At 39.7% G+C, this 27,100-nt stretch overlaps 1 protein-coding gene across 6 annotated transcripts; it reads right to left on the bottom strand.

Moving 5' to 3' along the window:
- Positions 1 to 1,732: 1,732 nt before the first annotated feature.
- Positions 1,733 to 26,866, bottom strand: LOC142087168 (receptor-interacting serine/threonine-protein kinase 2-like). Of its 6 annotated transcripts, XM_075161041.1 has the most exons (14): positions 26,755 to 26,866; positions 25,073 to 25,160; positions 24,113 to 24,278; positions 21,683 to 21,836; positions 19,193 to 19,348; positions 18,903 to 19,051; positions 16,991 to 17,040; positions 15,712 to 15,873; positions 14,860 to 14,945; positions 13,254 to 13,322; positions 12,333 to 12,498; positions 11,278 to 11,430; positions 9,646 to 9,947; positions 1,733 to 4,597 (listed from the first exon to the last, which is right to left on the bottom strand). In XM_075161041.1, the coding sequence occupies exons 2-14, from the start codon at positions 25,104 to 25,106 to the stop codon at positions 4,541 to 4,543; spliced, it is 1,704 nt and encodes a 567-aa protein (XP_075017142.1). In that variant the 5' UTR covers positions 25,107 to 25,160; positions 26,755 to 26,866; the 3' UTR covers positions 1,733 to 4,540. The 6 variants fall into 6 exon arrangements, with proteins under 6 accessions (XP_075017142.1, XP_075017143.1, XP_075017148.1 ...); XM_075161042.1 differs by lacking the exon at positions 25,073 to 25,160 and having other exon boundaries at positions 24,113 to 24,274; XM_075161044.1 differs by lacking the exon at positions 1,733 to 4,597 and having other exon boundaries at positions 8,267 to 9,947; positions 24,113 to 24,274.
- Between the last annotated feature and the right edge of the window lie 234 nt (positions 26,867 to 27,100).

Below are 27,100 nucleotides of genomic sequence, written 5' to 3'. Positions count from 1 at the left end.
CTTTGCAATTTAAATTCAACCAGATGTTCCTTAGCAGAGCTACTTTGAATTCAGCATGCTACAGTACAACTCTTTCAGTACTGACGCCACTGATGCATCTTTGCTTTCAGTGCACTCCTGTTACTTTTCTCCTAATTACTGAATTATCGTGAAATGTTTGTACAATACAAATAAATTTGTACCTTTTATAAAAGAGTTCCCTCCCATTTTATTTAGAGAACTTATAACAGCACAATACTTTACAGTGGTGGGAACAGTTGTTGGGTGAACAGATGATAAGGACAGCCTTTATTCCCAAAACGTTCAGAATTCTGCAGGATTTGTAGTTGTATTTGCTCCAAATTTAGGCTGTCTTAAAAAAGTAAAGTTTTCCAAAACGTAAACCCAAAGACCTTTCTGTATAGATTCCCACACAATGTATGCAAATCAGATATGCCTATGCACGTTGACCTGAATTAATACATTTTGCCTATAAAGTGAACAGACTAATGTGTACTGCTTTAAACACATGGAAATAGTGACAAAGTTCTAATTCTGAAGTTTATATAGCATAGGCATTTGTTGTAAAATAAATAAAACCATGTTGTTTCACAAATAAGAGATCAGAACCCCCTTGAAGTTTTTGCTCAGTACTTGCCCAAGACTGCATGTTCCGTGAGTAAGATTTTTCAGAATGTCTCAATATTTAAAAGTACACCTTAAAAATTGAGATGTAAAATATTTTAACGTTAAGAGAGTCTTGAAGATTAGGGAAATTGCATTTTATGGAAACACGGGAGGATTTATTGCCAGTCCACTTGCCTTTGCAATAAATAGGATAGCCCTATTAATGGATTTAGTCTTTTGTCTGCCAGCAGAGTTGTTCCAATTTCTAATCCATTCTTTGCTAATATTAGATGTTATGCAGCCCTAAAATTAAAATTATGGTTGGCTTTGCTAACTTTTCAGAAACTATTTCTCGGCAGTCTATTTGTGTGTGTTTTGCACTTTGCTCCTTTGTTCCACACTTGGCTCTTGATTACTTGGCGCATACAGTGTCCCACAGAGCAAATCGTAGTGGACTAATTAAGAACTACCAAGAGTTTCCCAAGTTATGCAAGATCCCCACAACTATGAAAAGCCTTTTCAGCCTCCCAGTCACATACTGTGAAGTGCCATAAATCAAACTTTTGAAAACACTCAAAGCTGTGCTGCGTGTACTTATAGGTATATTTTAGCTCCAAAAGAAAGTAGTTACTTTTGTTAAAGTTTACTGGTGTTTTTTTTCAGTACTATTTTTATTAGCTTAAATCCCACAAGCTAAGAGCATTTTGAATACCAGTAACATTGATTTAATGAGACATGATCGCTTATGCAACATTGGTGACATTGTCTTTAGTTTCACATGAATCTGGAAGAGTAAGCGAAGTGAGAGCAAGCACTTGGGCTTCTATGTCAGAGCTCAGGCAGTATGATAAAGGAAACTAAACCTCATGGTTATGGGTGTCATATTACTGCTTGTGGAGGTCAGGGAGATATTTTTACCTCGGTGTCACTAGCATGGGAAAACTTAGAAGACCTCAGCTTATTTTGAAGCTATAGGAGATGGCCAGGTTAATTGTTAAGATGAGTCATCAGTGTCATGTCATGCAACGGACTTTACAGTTGGAGTCCTGTAAGCGTCCTCACCTCACACTTAAATCAGTTGATCACGTAGGTTGCTCAGTGTCACACTACATCAACAATTCTTATTGCAAAGAACAAATTTTATTACTGATATGTTGTATCACTGGAGAAATTGTTCTTTTGGATTATTCTATGCTGGAATAATGTACATTATAGCTGCCCATAATTTTTTGTCATTAAAACAAAAACCAGACAGATTTACATTAGGTGGTTGTACTGAAACAATCAGAAGACAGCCGCATTGCATGTTTTTGGAGTTAAATCCAGTATATACTGTACAGTAACATTACAGCTGTGAAATCCTGATGATTATAGTTTGGTTTGTTCTTTAAAAAGGCTTCCTTTGTCCAAGAAAAAACACCTGTGATTAAATAGTCAGCTGTAAAAACACACAAGAAATATCCTCTCTACATGCCCAAGCATACCTTAAAGTAACAATTCCGTAGTGAACCTTTATCTCTTCAGTTGTCACTGTGTACAGTAATCGGTGCAGTTAATTGGCACTGTTAAAAGCAGGAGAGGCCTGGCCACAGTGTGTGTACCTTCTCTTGCTACAGAAGATGAATATAAGAAACACTGAACAAGAAGCGACACCTTTCACTGCTGGGGGCTAGCTTGGGCGAAGAAACTAAGAGTTGCCATTGAATTTAAAAAAATAATTGTCTTAGACCAGCTAAGAATGAATTAAATTGCTATATTGATATACTAGTAATGGAATAGCAGAAAACATTCCTACTAAACACATTAAAATAAAATAAAATGCAACAGCGGAGGAGGTAAAGCCCAATTATTTATCTCATATAGAAAATGAAATCAAAGACTATCCAATTTTAGTTTATAAAGACATGATAATATAAAACAGCATTCAAATCTCTCTTCTCTTGAATATTTCATTAATTCTATACCTGAGAGATTTCTGTAAAACAAAGAAGTCTGCAGCTTTGAATACCAGTATACAATTGATTTTAGCAGAGAGAACAGGTTTTAGCCAGAGATGCCAGACTGCATTTGAACCAGCTCTGCCAGGAGTCAGAGCAGAAGGGAGGAGACAGGAGTATTGGGTTGTTTTGCAGAAAGCTTCCCTGAGTTGAAATATTTCTTTGGCTGTAAATCTTTTTGTCTCGTACAGGGTTTAGTAAAACTTGTCTGAGGCATGCAGTCTATCAGAAAAACAATCAAATTTCAGTGTGAGGTCATACCAGTTCAGCACAAATAACATTCTATTTTTTTTTTCTATGATTTTGTTTCTGTTTTAACATTGTATGTCATAAGTTTTTCTTTATGTCCCTGTGGTTTCATGCAAAAAGCAAGAAGAAAATATATTAATGCGAAGAAAATCCCACTGTAAAAATAGACAAAGGAGAGAAGAGAAGGTTCAGGGTAATAAAGAATCTTAAATAGTTTTAATTAATTTTTCTAAATGAAAAAGATTACATGTTTGAGTGGTGCTCTCAGCAAACATTTAAGGGATTGACAGAAATCTTGCGTGATAAAGGTTGTCTTTTAATAAAGATGGAAAAGATTTTCATTGTATTTGAGAGAAGATGACCAAACATGATCTACATAGAAGCAAAAAAGTAGGAGCGCCTTCTTTTCTTTTTAGAATTCACAGGAACACTATAGAGGGTGGAAATAATCCCCAGAGCTCTTTAATTCACGTTTTCTCTATTCCATCTTCCTGATAGTTGACTTTCTAACAGGCATGTGACTTCACAGGTAGATTTTAGGGAAATAAATAGTGATTGAGTTATGGGGCAGTTATAAATATTCATGTTATATAGCTCCCAGCAAAAATACATTCATTTCTCCCTTAAATCACTTTAAACATTTGTATTTTGTATAAATAAACTGAACAGGCTGAGGAAAAAGGCTTAGCAAATTGCTGTTGTTTATATTAATTTTGTCAACTAAAGAGCTCTTGTTCAGGTAAAAAAAAGTTCCATGAATATTGCTAGTTGCTCTGGATGTGGGAAAGGAGACTGTCTTCATAACGGCCTTTAACTCTTTTTGAGCACCTGCTTGAAAGCCATTCCAGAATCATAAAGCTGTAAGAACAGACAACTGGTTGGTACCAGGTCCTCTGTTTCATCACTGCATGTTCACTACCTCTGCTCCAGACTCTTACAAATCTTCCCTTCGCCTCCTCTTTGCTAGACCAAACAAACACAATTTTATCAACTTGTCCTTACACGTCAGGTTTCCTCACTGCTTATCAGCCTTCCTCTCTCTTCTGGGCTCTCCTCAGTCCATGCTTAGAGCTGAATACTGTTTTCCAGCTAAAACATTGCCAGCGTGGAATGGAAAACAATGGTTACTTCGGCACCTTGCACACACACAAGTGAACATGGCAGGCATTCACCTCACAGTGTTTTCCTTCTAGTTTCCTGTTCTTTTGTGACAGTACGCTATCACAGCACATGTGAGTGGCATAAAGACAATTCTGTTGGGAACATATTTTGCAGCTATTCCAAGGTCAAAAGTCTCATACATTTGTTTTTTTTTTTTAATTTTCCAGATGTATTCCTTAGTCACGTCTCTCAGCCTTTTTTCCCCAGGTAACATTCTAATGAGCTGAAAAAAAGCTTTGAGCCCTTTTTGGTCAACAAAGGAAAACAAATATAATGTTGGTAGTCATTCTGTTGCCTAATATGAATGCTTTTCCTTGAAATCTAAAGAAAGGACTAACTGTATGGAACTTTCTGGAGTACAGCCAGGTTACTTCTGAAAGGGTGAAATTCAGCTGCACTTTCTGCTCATATGGATATTGCTGTTGCTATGTGGAAAGTTCACGACCAACAATTGGAAATAGGTGTTGCAATACTTTGGGATGTTATCAGATTTCAAGGGGTGAAGAAGTTTTTATTCTAAATCACTGCTATTTAATTCTGGTTGAAGGAGTCCACAGTTTCTTCAACTGATGCATTGCTTGCTTCTGTGGAAGAGGAAAGGTCAACTTTAAAGCCCAGTGAAGATGGCAGTTTGAGGCTATAGACCTCTGTAACTCTTACTTGGGATGTATTCTTGGCAAAGAGAAATAAAGGCAGGAAATAAGAAAATACTCACCACAAATTTCTGTCGTATCAGCACAAGAGCTGGAAATAGTACATCTGAGCTTCTTGTCTACCATTTTTGTCAAGCTGAGATTAAGCAAAATGCAATGCTGCAACTACCAGCAGCCTTTCTTTAACACATACTGAATTTAACTGTACAATTAATGTATTCTTACAGCTATGCTAAATTTAATGTAACACAAATAACTCATTAAATATGTTCTTTGCAGACCTTGTAAGGTAGTTGAATTTATGGTGGACTTACCTTCAAAATCCAGGAGTTTTGTTTAACTTGGCTGACATACCAGCTGTCAAGTCAACCGTGCGCTCAGTAAAGGGAATGTAGTACCAAGCAAGGCAAGCAAGGGATTACTTCCTTTGATAAAGAACAAAATCAAAACTATGCTAAGGCCTTTTGAGCTCCACTATAACATTTTGCAAAGGGGACAGGAAAAGAATGAGAGGGAATATAGCACAAGACAAGATTTCTTCGTGCATAAAACACCTCAGCAGTCTTAGAGAGAACATATATTACTGCAGGAGAGCATAGTCAATAGCTGCATAGCACTATAATCAATAAATAGCAGTAAAGAAACCTGAATTCTCTGTGCCTGCCTTGATGATGATTGGGTCCTTCCCTAACATATCAGTCCCACAAGTATTGTATATGCACTTAACCTTCCTTACAAATCTTTACGTGAATAGCTCAAGTGAGTAAATCTGTGCAAGCATGAAAATGTTTACAGGGTTATGTAGAATTCAGACTTGAAACAATAAAATAAAAATCCTTGAGGTTTAGTATGTTTTGGTTAGTGCTTTAGGTTTTGTACATTTTAGACTACCTAACTCATGTAAAATTCTTCTGTGTACATTAGCAGTCCATTAATGCACTTTTTAAAATTTTGTAGATTAGTATTTTATGAATATGCACTTCTTGTCTTCCTCTGTTGTTCTCTGGAACTTTCTTTTTAACAGGCACTGGTGACAACTATTGAGTGGTATTTATAGCTTTGTTTGTTTTGCTCTCTACTGGAAGGACTGATCTCTTAGACATTTCATTCCAGTACCTCGGATTAATTTTCCACAAATTAACCTCAAACAAATTCTAGTTCTTACATTGCAGGAAGTATCTCAGCTAAGATAAAGGTGTTGTATAGATAGAAAAAAGGTCAAGGGACAGTCAAGGGACAGTCACCTTTTATAAGTCAGCAAAAGATAGCTGCAACCAGCATCAAGAAGAAAAATATATTACAATCAAGACAGAAAAATAACCATGTGCCTACTCCACTTACTGTTCCTTTAATAAATCTAAATAGCTTCATAGAATTTGAATATGACTTATCATTTTTAACATCTATTAATTCTAGTTTTGTCTTTTCTGAGTAACTGCAAGAGAGAGTTTTACTAATCACTTTGTATAGTCAGTCCTGAAGTGACTTCTTTTTATTATTACTTTTGCTATTTTCTAGAGTTACCCATGTTTTATATTTCCTTCCTGGCACTCTAGGCGTTCTTCAGATTCGAGCCTTGTTTCTTTCCATAGATACTAGAGAACAGTTTGATTCTTCTGTCTTTACTCTTGCTCAGTGTCATTTATTCTATATTGTTTTGTGATATCAAGAGAACCGCAGAACAGAGGCAAGGACAATAAAAATCTTAGCTAATGAACTAGCTTGGATACAAGCAGAATACTATAAGCTTTAAGCAGTTTGATATTTCATGTCAGTGGTCAACACGTTACATTAATGTCTTTGTTACATAGCCAACACATTATAGGCCTTATAAGAGTATGTATTTTTGGTGAGACAAAATGAAATTATGCTAACTTCAGGTCACTGTATTCTAGTTTTGTATCAAAACTTTTTATATCAACAGCAGTTTCATTTCAATAAACTAGTAGCATCCCTTCAAAATACCACACTTAAAGATTCCCAACAACTGCAACTGTCAACGAATCCAAAATTTAAATGTTAATGTTACACAAGGGGGAGTTATGAGGAAGTGTATGCATGTGGCTACATCAACTTAACAATATTTATAGCAAGGCTTTGGCAGTAGCATAGCTAGTTATGACAATGCTTTTGTATGTAAATATGAGAACAAAAATCTGTCTGGAAAAACAGATAACTTGTGCTCCCACTGGTTTGATGCCAGTTTTGCAATTAACAGTTAAGACTGGGCTTAGGTCTGGCATCAAATTATATTCTCAACTAAGCAGCTGTTTCAAGAAAAGAGCCAAAACTGTTTCTATGTCAAAAACATAATGACAAACATCAGCATAGCCTGCCAGCTGGCACATCTTTCACAGAAGTATAAACTGTCCAGCAGAACAACTGAATAGAATAATTTTTGAAAGCTGATAATTAAGTTTCAACGATATTGCCAGTTTTTCTCTTAAAAATCTGTTAATATTTCCTGCAAGTGAATGATTATCTGTTTTACTCTGATTATTTTATGCCTTCTAAACAGGCAAAACACCATGACAGCACTTCTTTTCCTCACAAGCAGGACATCCTTTTTTAGCAGAGACTGATCTAGTCTTTTGAAAGTTCCCATTTAAAGTGTAGATTGAAAAATGCTGCCGGGTCACGGTTGTTGCTGCCGGGGCTGTTGGTGCCGGGGCCCCGGGACACAGGCCACGGCCGGGGCTGTTGGTGCTGGGGCCCCGGGACCCGGGCCGGGCCCGGGGCTGTTGGTGCCGGGACCGCAGGACCCGGACCGCGGCCCGGGCTGTTGCTGCAGTGGTCCCGGGTCCCCTGCCGGGCCCGGGGCTGTTACTGCCCGGGGCCCCGGGACCCCTGCCGGGGCCGGGGCTGTTGCTGCCGGGTCCCCGGGACCCCTGCCGGGGCTCGGGCTGTTGCTGCCAGGGCCCTGGGACCCCTGCCGGGCCCAGGGCTGTTGGTGCTGGGGCCCCACGACCCGTGCCGGGGTCGGGGCTGTTGGTGCTGGGGCCCCGGGACCCGGGCCGGGGCCAGGGATGTTGGTGCAGGGGCCCCGGGTCCCGGCCGGGGCTATTGCTGCTGCGGCCCCGGGACCCCTGCCGCGGCCGGGGCTGTTGCGGCCGGGGGCCCCAGGATCCCTGCCGAGGCCTGGACTCTTGGTGCCGGGGTCCTGGGACCCGGGCCGGGGCCGGGATTGCTGCTGCCGGGGCCCCGGGCCCCGGGACGAGGCCGGGGCTGTTGCTGCCGGGGCCCCGGGACGGGGCCGGGGCTGTTGGTGCCTGGGCCAGGGCCTGGGCTGTTGGTGCCGGGGCCCCGGGACCCGGGCCGGGGTCATGGTTGTTGCTGCCGGGGCCCCGGGACCCAGGCTGTTGGTGCAGGGGCCCCCGGCACCCGGGCCAGGACCGGGGCTGTTGGTGCCGGGACCGCAGGACCCGGACCGCGGCCCGGGCTGTTGCTGCAGTGGCCCTGGGTCCCCTGCCGGGCCCGGGGCTGTTACTGCCCGGGGCCCTGGGACCCCTGCCGGGGCCCCGGGACCCAGACCGGGGCCGTTGCTGCTGCGGCCCCGGGTCCTCTGCCCTGTTCCAGATGATGAGCTTGGCACCTCTTTTTCCAGGTTTAATTTTACATTTGAACTGCAGCCATACTTAGAGAACTACATGGATGTAAGGTATGAACATTTTTCCATTTAGTAAATACTTTAAGCCCCACCTCTCCAAAGTGCTGCTATCAGTGCCCCATTTTCAGAACATATGAGCATTTGTGAGTGAAAATAATTTATATAGAATCATGGAATAGTTTGGATTGGAAGGGAGCTTTGACCTTTAAAGGTCATCTAGTCCAATCCCCCTGCCATGGTCAGGGACATCTTAAACTAGATCAGGTTGCTCAGAGCCCCATCCAACCTGACCTTGGATGTTTACAGGGATGGGGCATCGACCACCTCTCTGGGCAACCTGTTCCAGTGTTTCACTACCCCCATCGTAAAAAATTTCTTCCTTATATCTAGTCTAAATCTACCCTTTTTTAGTTTAAAACCATTCCCCCTTGTCTTGTCGTAACAGGCCCTGCTAAAAAGTTTGTCCCCATCTTTCTTATAAGCCCCCTTTAAGTACTGAAAGGCTGCAATAAGGTCCCTCTGAAGCCACCTTTTCTCCAGGCTGAGTAACCCCAACTCTCTCAGCCTTTCTTCATAGGAGAGGTATTCCATCCCCCTGATCATTTTCATGGCCCTCCTCAGGACCCACTCCAACAGGTCCGTGTCTGTCTTGTGCTGAGGGCTCCAGAGCTGGACACAGCACTGCAGGTGGGGTCTCACCAGAGTGGAGTAGAGGGGCAGAATCACCTCTCGACCAGCTGGCCACGCTGCTTTTGATGCAGCCCAGGGTACGGTTGGCCGCCTGGGCTGCGAGCGCACATTGTCGCATATGCATAATATAAAATTTCCAAGTCTTACTTAAGGCCCTGTTGAAGAAATATTTCTTGATTTTCTTAAGCCTTTCACTCTAACAGCTGGCTCAGATATGAGCTCAGTGAAAGGCAGTAATTTTTTTCTCCTCATCCAGTACCTGTTTGCTACCCTTATTTGGAAGGATTTAGTAACAGCCATTCTTCCATAGTGTGACCTCCAAAACGTCATGATCCATTCTCCTCCCTTCTAAAAAAATCAAGGAAATAATGTGTCGTCTGACTTGAACTATGTTTGCTCTGGCACACATTGCACTCCTCCCATCTTTGAGGTCCAAATTGGATGTAGGTATAACTGGTTTGTTATACCAGTCTTGGTAATTTCTGCAGGCAGTGGTTGACTTGACCTTTTAATCCAGCTAGCTTTTTCCACTAGAGGAGTAAAATCATGGGCTATAGGAAGGATTGACTTCAGTCAATGGGTTATAAGGAGTTAACACGAATCATTGCCATTCCAAATTACCAGTGCTCTGATCCATGCAACAAACTGCAAAAAAAATTAGTCACAACAACAGCCTATTTACCTTAGAAAGACAGTCTGGGCAATGGCTGCCTCGTCCCGAAGGACTACATTTGGTCACTGAAAGTGCAGTCACTACAACCTGTGCTGCACTCTCTCCAAGGCAAAGGCAAGTGTCCAACAATGCCCGAGCACGGCCAGTCACTGTGGGGTAAGAGGTAATTGTTTCATAATCCATTCGGGACAACGTTTGCTTTGAGCGAAGGACATCGAGGATGTGGTTGAGACGTCCTTCTGTCATGCAGCTCAGTATGGTCTGTCTCTGGCAGGCTAGTATTTGACAGCAGTTTCCTTTGCAGCAAGGATCTTGAGTGAAAAGGAAACAAAGTGGGATAAACTAAGTGCTCTTTTCTTCCAGAAGTTGTTAGCAAGTGATAGCATCAACACCAGAAATATAAACTTAGTAGAGGAAAGGAGTAGGAAGAGTTAGTTTATTTGCATTCTTTGTTCAAAACTAGTCCAATGTACTTTAATCTTTTGTTCAAAACTCATGAAGATCAGATTACAGAAAGTGTTTCTAAAGATTATCTAGTGCTCAGGTTGTGTAAGGGGAGGAGATTTTCAGGTCTCGCGCTGTTCATCTAGCACCTGCATCAAATTTTATACAAAGCAGCTTGGCTCAACATAGACGAGAAAACTTTGTCCTGTAGAAAGTGGAAGAACAGATAATAGGTACTTCAGGGTAGTAGGAGTGTTTGAAACGTGTTGTGAGACTGGGAACTTGAATATATGTCAAAGCCAAACTAGTAACAAAAATAATACTATTGGCAAAATGATCAAGAACTTTGGGTTCTGTCTCTTTTCACAAACTGATTAGAATACTTAGTACTGACATTAGGGTTTTTAGTGTACAGTAAATACCATATACCAAGAGAAAATTAATAAAGCCATTGTTGCTTTGGAGGCCATGTCTCTGTCATTCTGATTTCTGATTGTTGCCAGTAGAGCTCTGTGATGAACTTTTCCTGCATGAACTAGTCTGTTGATTTATCCAGAAATTACATCATCACTCAGAAGTAAATTGAAGTGGAGAAGAATGGCCAGCTAGATGCGAGAACTGTCATAGGCCAGCTTGCAAAAAGTTAGCAGGAAGCTTTATGAGCTTTTTACCTACAGGCAGAGGCAGGCTTCACGAATCAGAAGCTGGCCTTTTCTGCCTCTGTTCAGTAGGAAAAACTAAGACCATGTAAGTAAGGAAATTAATGGTCCCCCCTCCTCCTAAGTCACGTGTTTCTGAAGTCAATAGCTACTTCTGTAGAGGTATAGAATACACAGCTTAAAATTACAAGAAAAAAAAAATTCCCAGACTTAAACAACTAATGTCTTTTACATTCAATGTGTGCTATATTTTTTGTATTTTTATGGTCTTTTCAGAACTCGGCCTGAATATGACCCTGCAAAAGAACAAGCCAATGTTCTCAGTGGCCAATGCCTGAACTTCTGAGAACACAGGAGCAGCTATAGGCAAATAGACTCATGAGACATTTGTATCAAGTTTGGAGGAGTTATTACGCTAAATACCTGAAAATGTGCACAAGATTTAGAGAGATCTGTGTCCTCCAAACTTTAAACAGTTTAATCACCAAGATCTGGCCAAGGAGCATATTGCCACCTCAAACTGACAATGGGGTCTTACCTGTCACTGCTTGTTCAAAATGCGTGCGTTGTGGTCTGTGCTTAAGAGCCAGTGGTGGGTCCTTATGCTGACTGCTTTTTTTGCCTGCAGTTGAACCAGGTAAAGGAATCGTGCAAAAGGAATTTGTTTTTCTACTGTCAGAGCCTGGGTGATCTAGAAAAAGTTTAAGATGAGTAAGATGAGACCCCTGAATTGAACAACAAAAGAACATTATACATATATCAGCCACTGCAGAGGATTGGAACTGAAGTGAAAACTAACTTGAGTGCACTTATTACTAACTGTTCTTTGGGCCCTTGTTAATACATCATTATTCCTAGGAAGATTTTGGCGTATGTTACTACACACATCCGACTTTTTCACTGTCTGTAGGAATTTGTTTCTGAAGTTATGGAACATTCTGTTCTGTCCGTAAGTCTGACAGCTATTGATCAGAACTAAAATACTTGGAAATGCAGATGTTGCTGTAAGTGAATTGACTTCCTATGGCTCAACTTTTGTATCCAAAGGCATGAGGAATACAGAAAAAGCTGTTAAGGAAATATATCACTTGACACAAGTTTGACAGGACAAATACACATTGGAAAGGCAAAGGAAGTTATTTATGTAGGAATGGTGATTACCAGGAATCATTCACATGTTCCTAGCAACACAGTCGTTTCAAAACTTATCTCCTTTTCTTATTAGCAAATTACAAAAAAGCAGTTATTCCTGGTGGCACAAAGCAGTGTGGTTCCCAGGAGGGACTTGTTCTGTCAAAAGCAGCAGGCAGTATTTGATGTGCGAGGGAAAGGCAGCTGTACATTACAGGTCAGGGTTCTAAAAAAATTTACCAAAAGAGGCTTTTTGATCTATACACTTAATCAAAAGGTATTGTGGCACCTCTGGTGGTTTTCTGCAGTGAACTCGTGCTTCAGATGATACCAGTAGAGGGCACAGCTGTACTCTGTGAAGGGACAACTTTACATGGAAAATAACATCCGTATATGGAACAACTGCTAATATTTATCCTTTTCTTAGCATAGTGGGAGCTGAGTATGTTTCAAGGTAGAGACCTTGCTTTGTTGTTGTGTTCTGTGGCATAGTATTTGACAGACCCGTCTCAGTATTTTCTCTTCCTGCATTATTTGCACTGCTGTCAAGCAGAAGAGTTGGCAAGCTTGGCACTACAAAAGGAATTTTCTTGCTGATTATGTGGTTGGGTTTTGGTGAACAGATGACCTGAAAAAGATCAGAAGAGGGAAGAATTATATTCTTGGCAACTTTTGCTCCAAAACCTTTTCTAAGCAGTTTACTCTTGGAATATAAGGCAATAGTATCACACTGCAGGGCAGGGTGGGTATGCAGCTCTTGAGCCTACAGACACACTTAATGCAACTTTAGCTAGTTACCTTGGGTCGCTGTGGCAGCACGGATCCGCAGGCTAACTGTCCTAGGGTTTACTGCAGTCCTGCATTGCTTCTGCAGCCTATGCTGCCAGTAGCCATGGTGCCACCAGAACTTGAGCTGTTTAAAGCTAGCTCTGATCCAGGCTTGTGAGCTTCAGTTCTCTCTCTGTATCTTTCAATATCGGCAGGCCTGCCACAAGTGCCAAAAATGGGAGTTAACTGTATTTTGGAGTGATCACAAAGCAATTGGCCTTGATCTAAGAAAATTGGTTGAAAATGCTAGTATTCAGCATAGGACTTTTTCCAGCCATCATTTTGAACACACTACAAGAAAGGTTAGATTTTGGCCATTTCATTAGGACCGCTTCAAGGAGAGGTTCAAAGCAACTCTTAAGTGGAAGAGGCCGTTTTTGCAAGAGCAACATCAGAGTCGGCTGCTTGGAAGAAGGTAAAACAGTGGATGGAGTTATCCTGGTTAGGGACATTTTGCCCCACAGTGTTTGTTATACCTTGCACATTGTCAGGGCTGGCAGGAGAAACAAGCAGCTTATGAAGTACTCTTGTAAGACTCTCATGCCGTGTACTCACCTCTGAATTGCATATGCCCGTCTGCAACATGTATATTTCTGAACCTTTGCATGCATTAAGTGCTCTCTCCTGGAAAAAATAGCACCGTATCTCTAGTAAGTATACATATGGTTTGTTCAATTCACGGTTGTCAGGAGCAAGACACTGACGATTTATACTGACAATATATATTATACTCTCAGGTATGCTGATATATAGTAACAGTAAATTGCACAGAGCAATTTTGTGTTTTAACACATATAAGTGGGCATAGAATCTGCCACATAACTCTACCCTGTTACTTTCTGCTGTTTCAAATTTATTTTAAAACCCAGTTTTGAATCGTGCAGGGGAAGGTGAAAATAGCTCTGTATTGAGAGAGAGAGATTGGGCTAGCTCTAACATGTTTTCCTTTAAGTATCCAAACATCAGGGCCATCCTGTGTTTAGTATGCCAAACTGTCTGCAATAAGGATGTGTCAATACTTGTAACTTTTTTCCATTTTGTACATCTGCAGCAGATTTGTTCAACTGTTTTTAGTTTTTATATTTCAACACTTACGAATCAATCAATTTTCAAGAATCCCCACTAGCATTTTCACAGTCATTTTGGACATATTATCAGTTCAGTTGTTTGAACAATAAATAGTGCTCTTTGCTAATTTAGTAAATAGAAAAATAAAACCTTGCTCAAGGGAGATTGAAGCATTAGATTATGGAATATTTGGCAGTACAATCCTAAATAAACTTCAACAGTAGAAAAAATGACTTGAACTATAACTATGCCACCTATTAAAACATTGATCAAGTCTGTTCTATAATCCCAGAATGAGATTGCAACATGTAGAAATAATCCAGCATGCATTAACATAAACAACTCACATAAGCACAGCAATGAAACTGACAACACAGCATGGGTGTAAATGGAGTCAGAATACTTGTTCAAGGGCTGAAGCATGTGTCGCTAGTTTTCCCATTATGACTATCTAAGTTAACTAGATAGGATATAGCTATATTTGCGGCAGTCAGATTTGTGCCAGATTTCCCATGGCAATGTAGACATATACGGGAGTTAGCTGTATCCCTCAGTTGTTGGCCGTTCCCCATCCATTCCTGTGGTATCAGGGAACTCTCTTAGACCCTAGAACGAGCAGTGTCTGTGCCTGAAGCACGTCAATTTAGAAGCAGTGAAGCATACAAAAAAAGCGCTGGTACTAGTATTGCTGCAGCAGGCACTAATGCTGTCCAGGTTCTGGAATAAATATCTTCTTACCAGTACATACAACACAAATTGTCCTTGATTCTAGCCCTAATCTGATCTGCTTGAGGCTGATATTTGTTCTGACTCACATGGGCTTACCAGTCTGACTACAGCTGGTGACTGGAAAGAAGCTATCATATTTTTATAATCTCAGGTAACAATTGACATGGTTTCTAGAGAACCACACAACATCCATTTTCTACAATTCCTGAGTGAACCTGAAGTGCCAAAGGGTACTCTCCAGCTCTCTGGCATGTCCAATAAAACAATGAAGACAAAACCTTTCCTGGTTTTGGACTACAAAGATTGCAACTGAAAGAATCAAGTAATGTCCTTGTAGGAGAACAAAACTTAATTTGGCACTAACCTTTGCATCCATCAGATTGTAGATTGCAGTGGAAATTGCCTCCTTATTTATACTAGTCACAATTCCATTTAGAAGGTCTACACATTCTGCAGGGGTAATAAAGCATTTTAAATACCACATTGCGTATGAAGGTGTGTATATATTTAGGCATCAGTGTATTGCAACTAACTTTACTATTATGTTGAGTAGCTGGATGAACTAGATGGAATTAGTTTAATACAACTTCCACCTCATACCTCTTCTTGGTTTCCTTTTTGAACTGATTTTAAAGAACAGTTACAGTCACATTAAAATCACATTTTCTTAGATGTTCACACAGATGCAGTGAACTTACTTGCAAAAGATTTACACGACTGTATAAATCTATCACAATAAAGCTATATGCAAATTGCTTCCTCAGCAATTCAACTTTGAAAATTTGCTGAAAAGTCCCCAAATGTCACAATTTTAACAGTTCTTGGCTATCTTTTTAGAAACAGATGATAAACATAACAATTCCACTAAAGTAAACAATGATAGCACACTTCAAAGGGAACTGGTTATGCATTGGAATCAAGAAATGCTGAAGACAGGTTGATCTTTGTTAAACTAGTATATATAGCTGATAATATTCTTTCCTTTATTTGTACTCATTTTTACTTTATACTAAACACAATTTTGGAGATAAACAAGCCATTTCTAGGAGCTTCTAGGTAGGAAGCTTCAGTTAGAAAGACCATCTACAATACTTTGATGATCTAAAGATACTTCCACTTCAGTTGTTCTGTCATTGATTTAGAGTGCTAGAGCAATGTTCCCAGCAAGACTATCTCCATTATAAGTCTCGCAAAGAAAGCGAATCCTGAACCTTACCTGCAGTACGTGGTCTACAGTCTGGTTCTTGATGCCAGCACAGAGCAATAAGGTGCAACAGTCTATTCCTCTCAGGCAAATTATTTGGTATAAACTTTGCTGAAATGCCAGGCCGCAAACTGCTGTGGATTCCTGTCAAAATTTCCAGCAGGGTTGTTTGACCTGCAATTTATAGGAAAATGTCACTGCCAAAATATTAGACCTCAGAACTCTCTTAAAATGACATTCAGCATAAGTTATTTTGAATATTCTAAAACAAAGACTGCTTTTTTGAAAGCAAAAATATATTAACACTCTTAGATATGCTAACCTTTAACAATAACTATTGCTACTTATTGCAACCGGACATTTCAGGATAAAGAACTCTGTTCAAAAAATAACTCACAAATGTAATTGTAAACTACATGCACAGATACCTCAGGAATACATGTAATTATTATGGGTATATTCTAGGCACACAGTTTTATATAAAGACTTACACCTGCATTATAAGAATATAACTCCTATTGGGGAAAAAAAAAAAACCACCAACTACTTTGAGCAGCCACAAGATGGCAGCCATAAGCTGTATGAACATTAAAATACTATTCTACGCAGTATTTCTAAAAGGTCCTCAGCCTGTAAAATACAGGAGTCCTGCAGTCTTGCCATGCAGAACTGAGCCCATAGCAAAGAAGCCTTGCAATGATCTCCACCTCCATGAAACAGGGATCATTCCTAGACTGTGACAATTATTATACAATGCTTTGCAAACTAAGTTCTTTAAAACTGCTCACACTTTCATCGAAGAAAGTAAGATTCCCTGCTTGCTTAAAAGAATTCAGCATGAATTGGCATTTCTTGATCAGGATTTGAAACTCACGGCAACTTTAAAAATGAGCATTCTGCTCATTCAGTTAGCTGCTTGTCACTAAAATGTTCCCTAATTTTAAAATGACAACTGTCAAATATAAAGTGGTATTCTTTCTCACTAAAGATAAGTGGAAAACCCAACTCGGCAACAGAGTGCTTCAGCAAGCACAAAGAGATGATACGAGTGGGGTAAGAAGCTACACCTTTCCCCTGCAGAAAGATCAGCTTCTTTGGAAACACTGAGGATTTGTTGAGGGATTCTAATCTTTACATCCTGTAACGTGGAACTACGTGCTGTAACAGTAATATAAGGCAAAGGGACATCTGAAAAGACAGTGCTGTTTGTATCATAATTTCCCTACAATAAGGGAATTTGTGGAAAAGATTAGGGCAACACTAAGTCTGACATGAACAAGAGCATAAATACCTTGAAAAGGTTTCCGTCTGCTTAGGCTCTCCCAACACAGTACTCCAAAACTGAAAAAAAAAGAACAGCGAAGGACCATTCATCAGTTTTCAATTCATATCTATGTTCTCATTTCCAAGAGCAAGTTTATTGGTTTAAGAGAAAGGAGTTTTTCAAGACAAAGTCTATCCAAGTCTTTCCTAATTTGATGAGATCCTTTTTCCTGCATTATTAAGTTTCAGTTTTCAACTGAACTGTTCTTATAAAATAATAGATCAGAATTAATTTTTAAAAAATTTTATTTAAACATAGGATCAATTAGAATTACATTTCAGGTTGCTTATCTCCATTTGCTCTTGTGAATTTCAGAACCTTCTGTTCTCTTTTCTCTTGTTTTGTTTTCAAGTAATTTAAATAGCAACTGAAAGAGTTGGACTTTTCAGCGGGTACTGACAAGTGCATCAGTTAACCTACCAAAAACTTGATTCTGACCCACTGTGTGTCTATTTTCTTCAGCAAATTTTGATGGAGCTCCAAATGCCTTTTTCCTTTTCTAACATCCTAGGAAGTATTCCAGTGATACCATAGATCGACACATATAACCCACAACTCAGATGGTATAAAATACAATTTGATAAAAAGCTCAATCTGCAAAACCAAAGGCAGAAGCAAGGAGGTTGCTGGAAGAGAGAAAGCAGGCTATCGATGAGTCAGAAGCAAAACAATCAAAGGGGGAAGAAGCAGTTCTAGGATAAACTTATCTGCTTACTCATATGTCTTGCTGTAGTGCTGAAGTACAATGTTTAAAAGAACCTCCTCTTCTGCCTTATTTGCACATAAAATCTGAAAGTGCTTTTACTTAAATACCCTCTAGAAAAGTATTAATGTAATGTGGACACACATGTAACTTACATGTACTTAAGTAATATTTCATATATGACACATACTTTTGTTTTCTCTATTGTACCACTGTCTAGACATGCACCTATCTCATGTACTGAGTCACATCTGAGTATCTAAAATTGTATAAAAGAGTGAGATGCTGGAAAATGAATTATGCCACCTGAAAGTAAGCCGCCACTCTTCCTGCACAAAAATCTTGTATTTATGAACAACATCAGATTAGTCACATCATTTATAGGTCTCCTTAAGTGTATGCATTTTTTGACTCATCTTAGAGCCTGCTTCTGTGACAATAAAGCAGGAGTTTAAATTTGTTGCCTCCATAAAAGCTTTGAGAGCAGAAGTGTGGTCATGCTTAAAAGTTACTTATAATGCTAGTCCACAGGCTCTGTATGCCAGTTGTAAAGATGAATGTCCATACAGACAATAGTTGCAACTTGAGGTGGTCTCATTTATTGAGGCAACTATGAAGCATGTAACATATCCAAAAGGGAGATGTGGCAGTAGGTAATCATCTTCCTTTGTATAAATCACCTTAGTTAAAAACTATGAATGCTTGAGTGGTTCAGTAAATTTTTCCAGCAGAGATTCCATAGGATCTTAATGGGACACTATTGAGAAAAAGGTCTTATTTTTACCTAGGTCTCAACTAGGCATCAACAGTTCTTCCTGAAACTAAAGTCAACAACAGTTCACACTTAGAAACCATGTGAATTGTACTTATTAGGTTTCTAAATGTATATGAAAAAGTTTCGGCAGCTATGTTACACTTTTTAAACATTTAGTTCCATTATATAAATATTTATACGATGACCTTTGAGAACAGTTCTTAACCTTGGTATATTATTCACCAAATATGGGGAATTTCAGATTTAATTCACTGCTGTAGTTGGCCTTATGTGGAACACTATCCTACTGCATTATGTAGATCTGGCATTTTTACTGTAGTGTCTTTGAAAATAAGCATTTCAGCAACATTGTAGAATGTAGCAAGGACTAGGTGTGACCTGCCCTTAGAAATCCCATTCACCTGTAAATATCACCTTCCTGGGAAGGAAGGCTGCCTTCAAGTATTTCAGGAGGGAGGTACACTAAATCCTGGCAGTTTCTCTGATTGCAGTTCTGCAGGTTTGACCTCAGTTGCCATTTCCTCCAGTTGGTTAAACCATAATCTGATATCTACAGAGATGGGAGAAAAAGTAAATTTTAGTAACAATACCTCAAGTCTTGGTATTAAATGTTGACTATTAGGATAAATACATGCAACAATAGGACAATCACTGGATTTTACATTAATAGGCTAAAAGTAGAAGCTCCCACCTTGGCTCTGTACTGCATATCCAAAAGCACATTGGAAGGTTTCAGGCTGCAGTGGCAGAAAGCAGGCTCGAGGCTGTGAAGGTAATGCAGCCCTTCAGCCACATCCAACAGGATCCTTATGAGTAAGGGAAATGGAAGCTCTGGGTACAGTTGATGCTAAGTAACACAAAATACAGGTTTTGGTAGTGTGAAATTGTTACTATTCACATTTTCATTTGACAATAAACGGAAGTACAATACAGAAGCTAAAGAACAGGTTGATTGTGACTACTGTCCATAATTTACATGCTGGTTGTTCTCTTTTGGCTGACCTTGTAATTAATCTTGTCTCTGTCCTGGTTTAACCCCAGCCGGCAACAAAGCCCCACCCAGCCGCTTGCTCATTCCCCCCTGGTGGGATAGGAGAGAGAATCAGAAGGGTAAAAGTGAGAAAACTCGTGGGTTGAGACAAAGACAGTTTAATAGATAAAACAAAAGCCGCGCGTGCAAGCAAAGCAAAACAAGGAATTCGTTCCCTACTCCTCATTGGCAGGCAGGTGTTCAGGAATCTCCAGGAAAGCAGGGCTCCATAACACGTAACGATGACTTGGGAAGACAAACGCCATAACTCCAAATGTCCCCCCCAGCCAGCTCCCCCCAGTTTTTTTGTTCAGCATGACGTCATATGGTATGGATATCCCTTTGGTCAGTTGGGGTCAGCTGTCCTGGCTGTGTCCCCTCCCAACTCCTTGTGCACCTCCAGCCTCCTTGCTGGCGGGGCAGTATGAGAAGCTGAAAAGTCCTTGACTTAGTGTAAGCACTGCTCAGCAACAACTAAAACATCAGTGTGTTATCAACATTATTCTCATCTTAAATCCAAAACACAGTACTATACCAGCTACTAGGAAGAAAATTATCCCAGCCAAAACTAGGACAATAGACTTTTCCCGACTCCTTCAGGCACCCAACATGGGGCCTGAAGGGTTGAGATAATGACAGATCTGACCAGAGCATGTTAAAACAAACTTGTTAAAAGCATTCATTGTTAGGTTAACAGTTTCTGGTCGCAATCTTGATTTATTTTCTCTCAGAGTTGTTGTGCTTGTTCTCAGAGTTGTCTTAAGTAACACCTTACTTGCTGTTTACATTCCCTGTTGTGCTGTTTATCATCTCTGGGTGCTGGATTAAGGTTATAATTTTGCTGTACTGTGTAACACTGGCTTATGATATGATAAAATTACTGGTTGTGAGACTAATCTCGTATTTGTACTCGGCATTGCCGTCATCTCCATACTTCGGGAACCATCTCTCAGAAACTATTAATAATTACACACTTTACCTTTTCTCCTTGGTGAGCCAATTTATGGGGGACACAAAGGGAGACACTTTGCCCCACTCCTTCAACTTCTCCTTCTTCTCCTAGTTACAATAGCTCTTGAGAATTTTGAGGATCCTTGGGATGTTCAAACCAGCATGTTCCTATTGCTACGTCTCCTGAATATGTTTCAGGTCTTGTTTAAGGTTAAACAACTATTTAGGAATACCACCCAGAGATCTGCCCCAAGGCTGGATAGTTATGAGTGGCAGGGTGTGTGGGATAGTATGGGCAAGTACCTAGGACAGTGGGCACCTCCAATGTTTTGGAACTTCACCCCTGAACAAGTGCAGAATCCTGAAAAACTAGTAAAATATTTGGAAAAATTATGCTGTCACCCTGGCAATTCCAGAGACACCAATCACCACAACATGCTGGGGCCTGGCCTATGCCTACCAAGCCCTGTTCAACACTATTCAGTATCCTCAAGAGGAAGATGCTCAAGGACCTGGGTGCACTTGGTAGATAATGCGGAAGGATAGGGAAGTCCAATGTGTACCTCAAGGGGATTTGATTTTGGGTGAGAATAGCCAATGATTTGAATTGTATGATGTTAATTGCTATATAAATCTGTATATCATCACTACTATGGTTGTTATAGGATGAGAATAATGTTGATAACACACTGATGTTTTAGTTGTTGCTGAGCAGTGCTTACACTAATTCAAGGACTTTTCAGCTTCTCATACTGCCCCGCCAGCAAGGAGGCTGGAGGTGCACAAGGAGTTGGGAGGGGACGCAGCCAGGACAGCTGACCCCAACTGGCCAAAGGGATATCCATACCATATGATGTCATGCTGAACAAAAAAACTGGGGGGAGCTGGCTGGGGGGGACATTTGGAGTGATGGCGTTTCTCTTCCCAAGTAACCATTACAGATGATGGAGCCCTGCTTTCCTGTAGATGGCTGAACACCTGCCGATGGGAAGCAGTGAATGTTTTGCTTTGCTTGCACGCGCGGCTTTTGTTTTATCTATTAAACTGTCTTTGTCTCAACCCACGAGTTTTCTCACTTTTACCCTTCCGATTCTCTCTCCCATCCCACCAGGGGGGAGTGAGCGAGTGGCTGTGTGGGGCTTTGTTGCTGGCTGGGGTTAAACCACGACAGTCCTATAAAAGATGACTTCTTTTATGTACCTCATGGACGAGCGAGTGGAGGGATCCATTGTTCATCCATTCAGTCACTATCCCCACAAGTCCATGGTACTGGTAAATCCCAAGAGAAGGCAGGAGATGTTCAGACTCATAGCGTCTCACATTTACTATATCCTGAAGTAGTAACTTCCACTCCCTGTGAAAAATAGCAAGGGTTAGAGGCAGATCAGACTGAAGGGAATTTCAGCTAGAGATGAGATAGTGTAGGATATGGAAATGAGAGATAACCATATGGTTGAATACAAGCTAATATAATTTTACCAATAAAACCAATATTATATCATTTTCCAAACAATTCTAAGAAAATGAAGCAATCTTTTGTGTAGTGTGTTTTTCTAATATAACAAGAAAGACCTCTGGATGCTTTAATATGAACATAAGAGCACAGTTTAAAGCAGGATTGAAGTGCGAATGCAGGAGAAAGCTGAATTATATGAAATGCTAGATTAAGAAAAATCAAGTTTTTTCCTCTTACTGTCCCCATGAACTTGTATTATATCCTTTTGCTATTAGTAACATCCACATTTACAAGGAAATTATGATCTTTCATGCTTATCATATATCATTTATATAACATGGTCCCATCAGATATCATAGCATGTGATAGCATGATATAAAAGTGAAGCCAAATTCAGATTTCATGTAAGCAGTACCACTCTAGTGACTTTGCCAAATTTGATTCAAGCTCAGCTGTGGTTGGATTGTAGACCTGAATTCAAACAGTTTATTTACAGAGGTAACAAAGTTTGCTTTGATCAACATCAGAAGAATAAAGTTTTGTTGTCTAAGGACTTAAAACAGTTACTCCTTTGTGCACAGGAAACACTGAACTGTTAATTCAATTGTGCATTTTCATGGAAGTAACTGAACTTCTGCTACAGGTTCAATTTTTGTTAATTGTATGTTTGACTTGAAAGATCTGTTTACTCTAGGGTACTTGTGAGCTGAAAATTCATTGAAATTCATCCAAAATTCAGTTGATTTCAACAGACCTGGAGCTCATTCTCATTATTCTAATCAGCCTTTACATTGAGACTTTAGTTTCAGTTTCTCATATGTACTGTGTTGATTCACAAGCCTGTAAACTAATCACTAGAAGTAATTCACAGTCCCACTTGTTTTAACACTTACTTCCACAAATCTAAATATTTATCATCAGCACACAGTTAAACATTTTGCAGCCAGAGTAAAACACAGTTTATTCTCCCAGCTTTCCTATACACTGGGTAGTGTAAACAAGAGATCAGAATGGTAGAAAGAGAAAAGCAGAACAGTGGCTTTAGTTTTAGGGAGCAAGTTTGAGTGAAAAGGTGCCAAATCAGGATAGCATGTTAAATTCAAAGCAAAGTAAAATGTTGATTTCTGTAACTTGAACTGTTTTGTTTTAGGGTTTGTTTGTTTGATTTAAAGAAAATGTGGACAGGGGACAAAGGAAACTTTTTTCTTTAAACAAGCTACCAAACAAATAACATTGGTTACAATTACAAAACTGTTGGACTTCCATTATCTAAAACCCAAGCAACTCCTCCCTCCCTCCCCTCCCCCCCAAAAAAACCACCTTAAAAATTTTAACTGTTCCCAAATTCTGGCAGCATTTGGTTTATGAAGTATCACTGACAATTTAAACTGTCAATTTAAAAATATTTGTATGAAATACTGCTTTTTCCTCCCCTGCCTTTTTAATGGAACAAATTAAACACTACGTATTCAAGTATGACACTTTTGTATTTTACTTTTAACAAAAGCCACCTGCATGGCAGCATTCTCAGTTAACAAGAGTAGCTAGTCCGTAGCTGCACATCAGACACTCCTTTTTTGATAAACAGTCAGGTCAGTGCATTCCCTAAAATGCTTTGGTCTTGCTTCATCAGAAGTAGCTTGTGGTTATTCTTGGAAACTTTCTGTGGTTGTGTTGCACACTGGAATTCTGTGGTTAGTAGGCTGACGCCCATCAGTCACTGCTTGTTTTTATAATTACGACATGTACACGTCTCACTGCCCTGAAACCCTGACCATTATCCCTCCCTCCTCCCATTTCTCTACGCCGTCACCTGTACATGCTGTTTTAGATTAAATTCAACTGAGATCTCTTCGGAAACCTCCAGAAAGATGTAATACCATAGCATGATGAGTATTACTGATCAGGGTTTGTAGACATTATTATAGTAGACTATTATTTAATGACTTCAGGAATAATTTCTACTTTATAAAAATTTGTAAAAAACCATAGAGCTTGTTTCTCAGTATAACTGAGAAGAGGCCTCCAAGTTGCCTCTTGGCTAGTTGGGATTTCTAGGAATGGAGATGTTTAGGGATCAGATGATCCTGGGCATGCCACGATTCATGCTGGTGCCATCGCTGCAGATCTGTGCTGCCCACTTGCGTGGTTAGTTGGCCAAATAAGACACGTACCTCTCTGTAGTGTCCTGGCTGGTCAGCAGCTTCACCGAGATGTGAGTGTTCCAAGAAATATGAAAGGCTTTGAGTGCAAAGCCTGAGCCTGCCCTGGTCAAGGTAAAGCTATCCAAATCTTCCTGGGCTACTACAGGTAATGATTTGGCCATTTCTTGATGGCTGGCTTGGGAAAAAAAAATGGCAGAAAAGAAGAAAGTTTTAAGGACTACTATTTGTCACTAGTACCAAAGTACAGTGAAGTTGCACCACCCCTTACTTCCCAAATAACTATTACCTTAATCCAACAGGCTTCCTTTTACCACTCTGTGTCAGACTTTCCTCATAAAGACAGGAAAAATGCACTAATTGCAAAGGAGTGTCTGGACCATAGCTTGCCATCTGAGGCTGCAAGGTGTTAATTAATTGCTCATTATTGTTTCCATCTGATGACTTTGAAATGTGGAACCATTATTTATAATACAAAATGTGATTTTAAAGTGATACTGAACTATGTAGACGACAAACTAGCATCTTACAGTTACATGCTAGACAGAAATACAGTTTCCCAGCTTTTCATGAAAAAAAGCAATTCAGTAACCCATGCAAGTCTGTTCTGCATTGTTCTTGCATATCTTCTTTAACAGAACATCACATGTCAATGCAAAAGCAAGGTAAAAGACAAATTTCTTGCTGCTGTTAGCTGGCAGAACTCTGCTAAATGGACCTGTGTCTTTATAGCAGCTGCTAATTTGGCCAATACTCTGTCTGTACTGTAACTTTCTAGGGCCATCTGAATGTTTGAGACACGTTGCATGGCAATGCACATGGATTAGAGAGAACTTCGGCAAAGCATCACTGTGTTACTACATGAGTAACATTTTAAATTACATCTGTGAAGCTACGTTAGACTACAGAATAACCAAAAGTCAGTGGTGAAAGAGGAAAATGAGCAAACAAAGAAAACAGATGGGATAAAACCTTTGGTAAGGATTACTGCAAGATCAGTGGTCATTGAGTCAGAAGAACTCAAACTGGAATACTCCCTTCAGGCTCCAGTAGACCAGGGCTAGAAAGGAAAACACATGGGAAAACTGAAGTAACAGGGCCAAAAATTTGAAGTAACCAGTAAGGACTGCTGAGTGTGAATTATGTCATTCTAGAAAACGGGCTCTACAAAAAGAGCTCCTGGGATGCAGAAGGCCTGAAAATCTGACTTCAAGCAGATCACTTGTTCTCCATGAGTAAAGTAGAAACAAAAAAATGAAGATAAATTAGCCTATGCTTATGGCTGAACTGCTTCTAGTTCATGACCAACTTATTTTTGGTTAATCTCAGTATCTAAGCTGTGCCATGCAGGTACCTTCACAATCACAGAGGGGTACTAAGCTCAGTTTCGCATCTAACTACAATCAAAATGCAAATAAAAATTCAGCAGCTTATTTACCAGTTCAGCTTTAACAGTATTTGATTTTGATAGGAAAGCACAGTTGACTTTTTTGTTTTTGTTATTGTAGTTTGAAAGCAATAGCTGCCTTAGGTGCCTCACTTAGAGTTTCCTTAAAGAGTAAATCCAATATGGTATGAGGCTGACAGACAGGTTAAGAGTTTAATAAAATCTGAAAAGATTGCTCTGAATGAAGATGAATTTCCAAATGAGCTATTTATCTTTTAAAGTTGCAAAGACAGACCACACAGATCTACAAATCCTAAATATAAAGGAGGTAATCAGAAGGCTGGCAGTAGCAAAGTTATGTCTCATTTTTATTATATACTATGATAAATAATCATTTAAATAGCCAAAATAATTTACTCAACATAGTACAAGGAAGATTAAACAATGAATATAGGATCTAAACCATTCCTGAAAGTATCTGCTTCTATTTAAAATTGAGTCAAGTAAAGCTGTAACAGTTTTTTAAACTCTTGCTAACTGACTACTTAGATAAAAATAAAACCTAGCCATCAGCTCCTATTTTGGATTTGCAAAAGCTAATTTAACTAGAGATTTTCTAAAAACAAAATGAAAACCACTTCAATCTTTCTCTGCTACAAACCATGACATGCCAAGCACCATTGTCCCTGTGTCTGAGTTTGTACATCTGTTTCCACACCTAGACTTAGAGTGATTTGCGGATAATCTCCAAAAGAGTTTAACCCTAAAATGAGATATCTTTTATTTATCCAGGGTGCTACCCAGATTCCTAAAATAGTTGGAGGGATTAATCACGGAATATGGGACTATCATGGAATTACAGATAACAAAGTCTCTCTCTACCTCCTAGATCGCAAGTTTGGTACCAAAGCCATTTTTTCAATAATTCTGCTCTTCTGGATGCTTTTTCTCCTAAACCCTTTTTAAAAACTCACTATCAAACCACAAAACCAATATTTCTTAGGTGAGCTTTGCAGTGAAGGGTTTCGTGCTATTTTTTGGTAAGACACTAAAAGTCTTGGACAACTTTGTCATATTCCCCTATTTGGGCAGGCAGGGGCAGGAGGGAGACTGCTATAAAACCATTTATTTCAGGTTTCTAATTTTAAAGCCAATTTTAAAAAAGTAATTCTTAGCGAAGATGTTTTCCTTAGTATGAAAGAAACTCTATGTTGTGTTAATATTCAGATGTCTCAGTAGAAGAAATTGGAAACAAAAATCAACTTACCTCTGGAAATACGGGCATAAAAACTATGGGACGATGGAGTGAAACTGCTGCAGCTACCAAGTGCGAGTCGGCTTTGAACTGCATTCAAACACAGCTCAAGCTTTCCTGCCCTGAGTCAGCTGCGTTGTTGATCTCTCCTTTTATTGGCTGCCTGCAAATGTCTAAAATTTCCTGGTTGGAGATACAAACTGTAACTCATTAGTGACTGCAGATGGGTTTTCACAGACTGATTTGGTAACCGCCTGTAATTAATGAGAGCAATTAGAAAAAGAGGTTGGATATCTGCTTTTTCCACAATGAGGAATGCCAAGAGGGAAAGCTATGTAACAGAAAAACACCGTATTGG

This window comes from Calonectris borealis, chromosome 12 (assembly GCF_964195595.1).
Source record: "Calonectris borealis chromosome 12, bCalBor7.hap1.2, whole genome shotgun sequence".
Classification (NCBI taxonomy): Eukaryota; Metazoa; Chordata; class Aves; order Procellariiformes; family Procellariidae; genus Calonectris; species Calonectris borealis.
The sequence above is the reverse complement of the archived record's forward strand: the minus strand, read 5'-3'. Positions and strand labels throughout refer to the sequence as shown.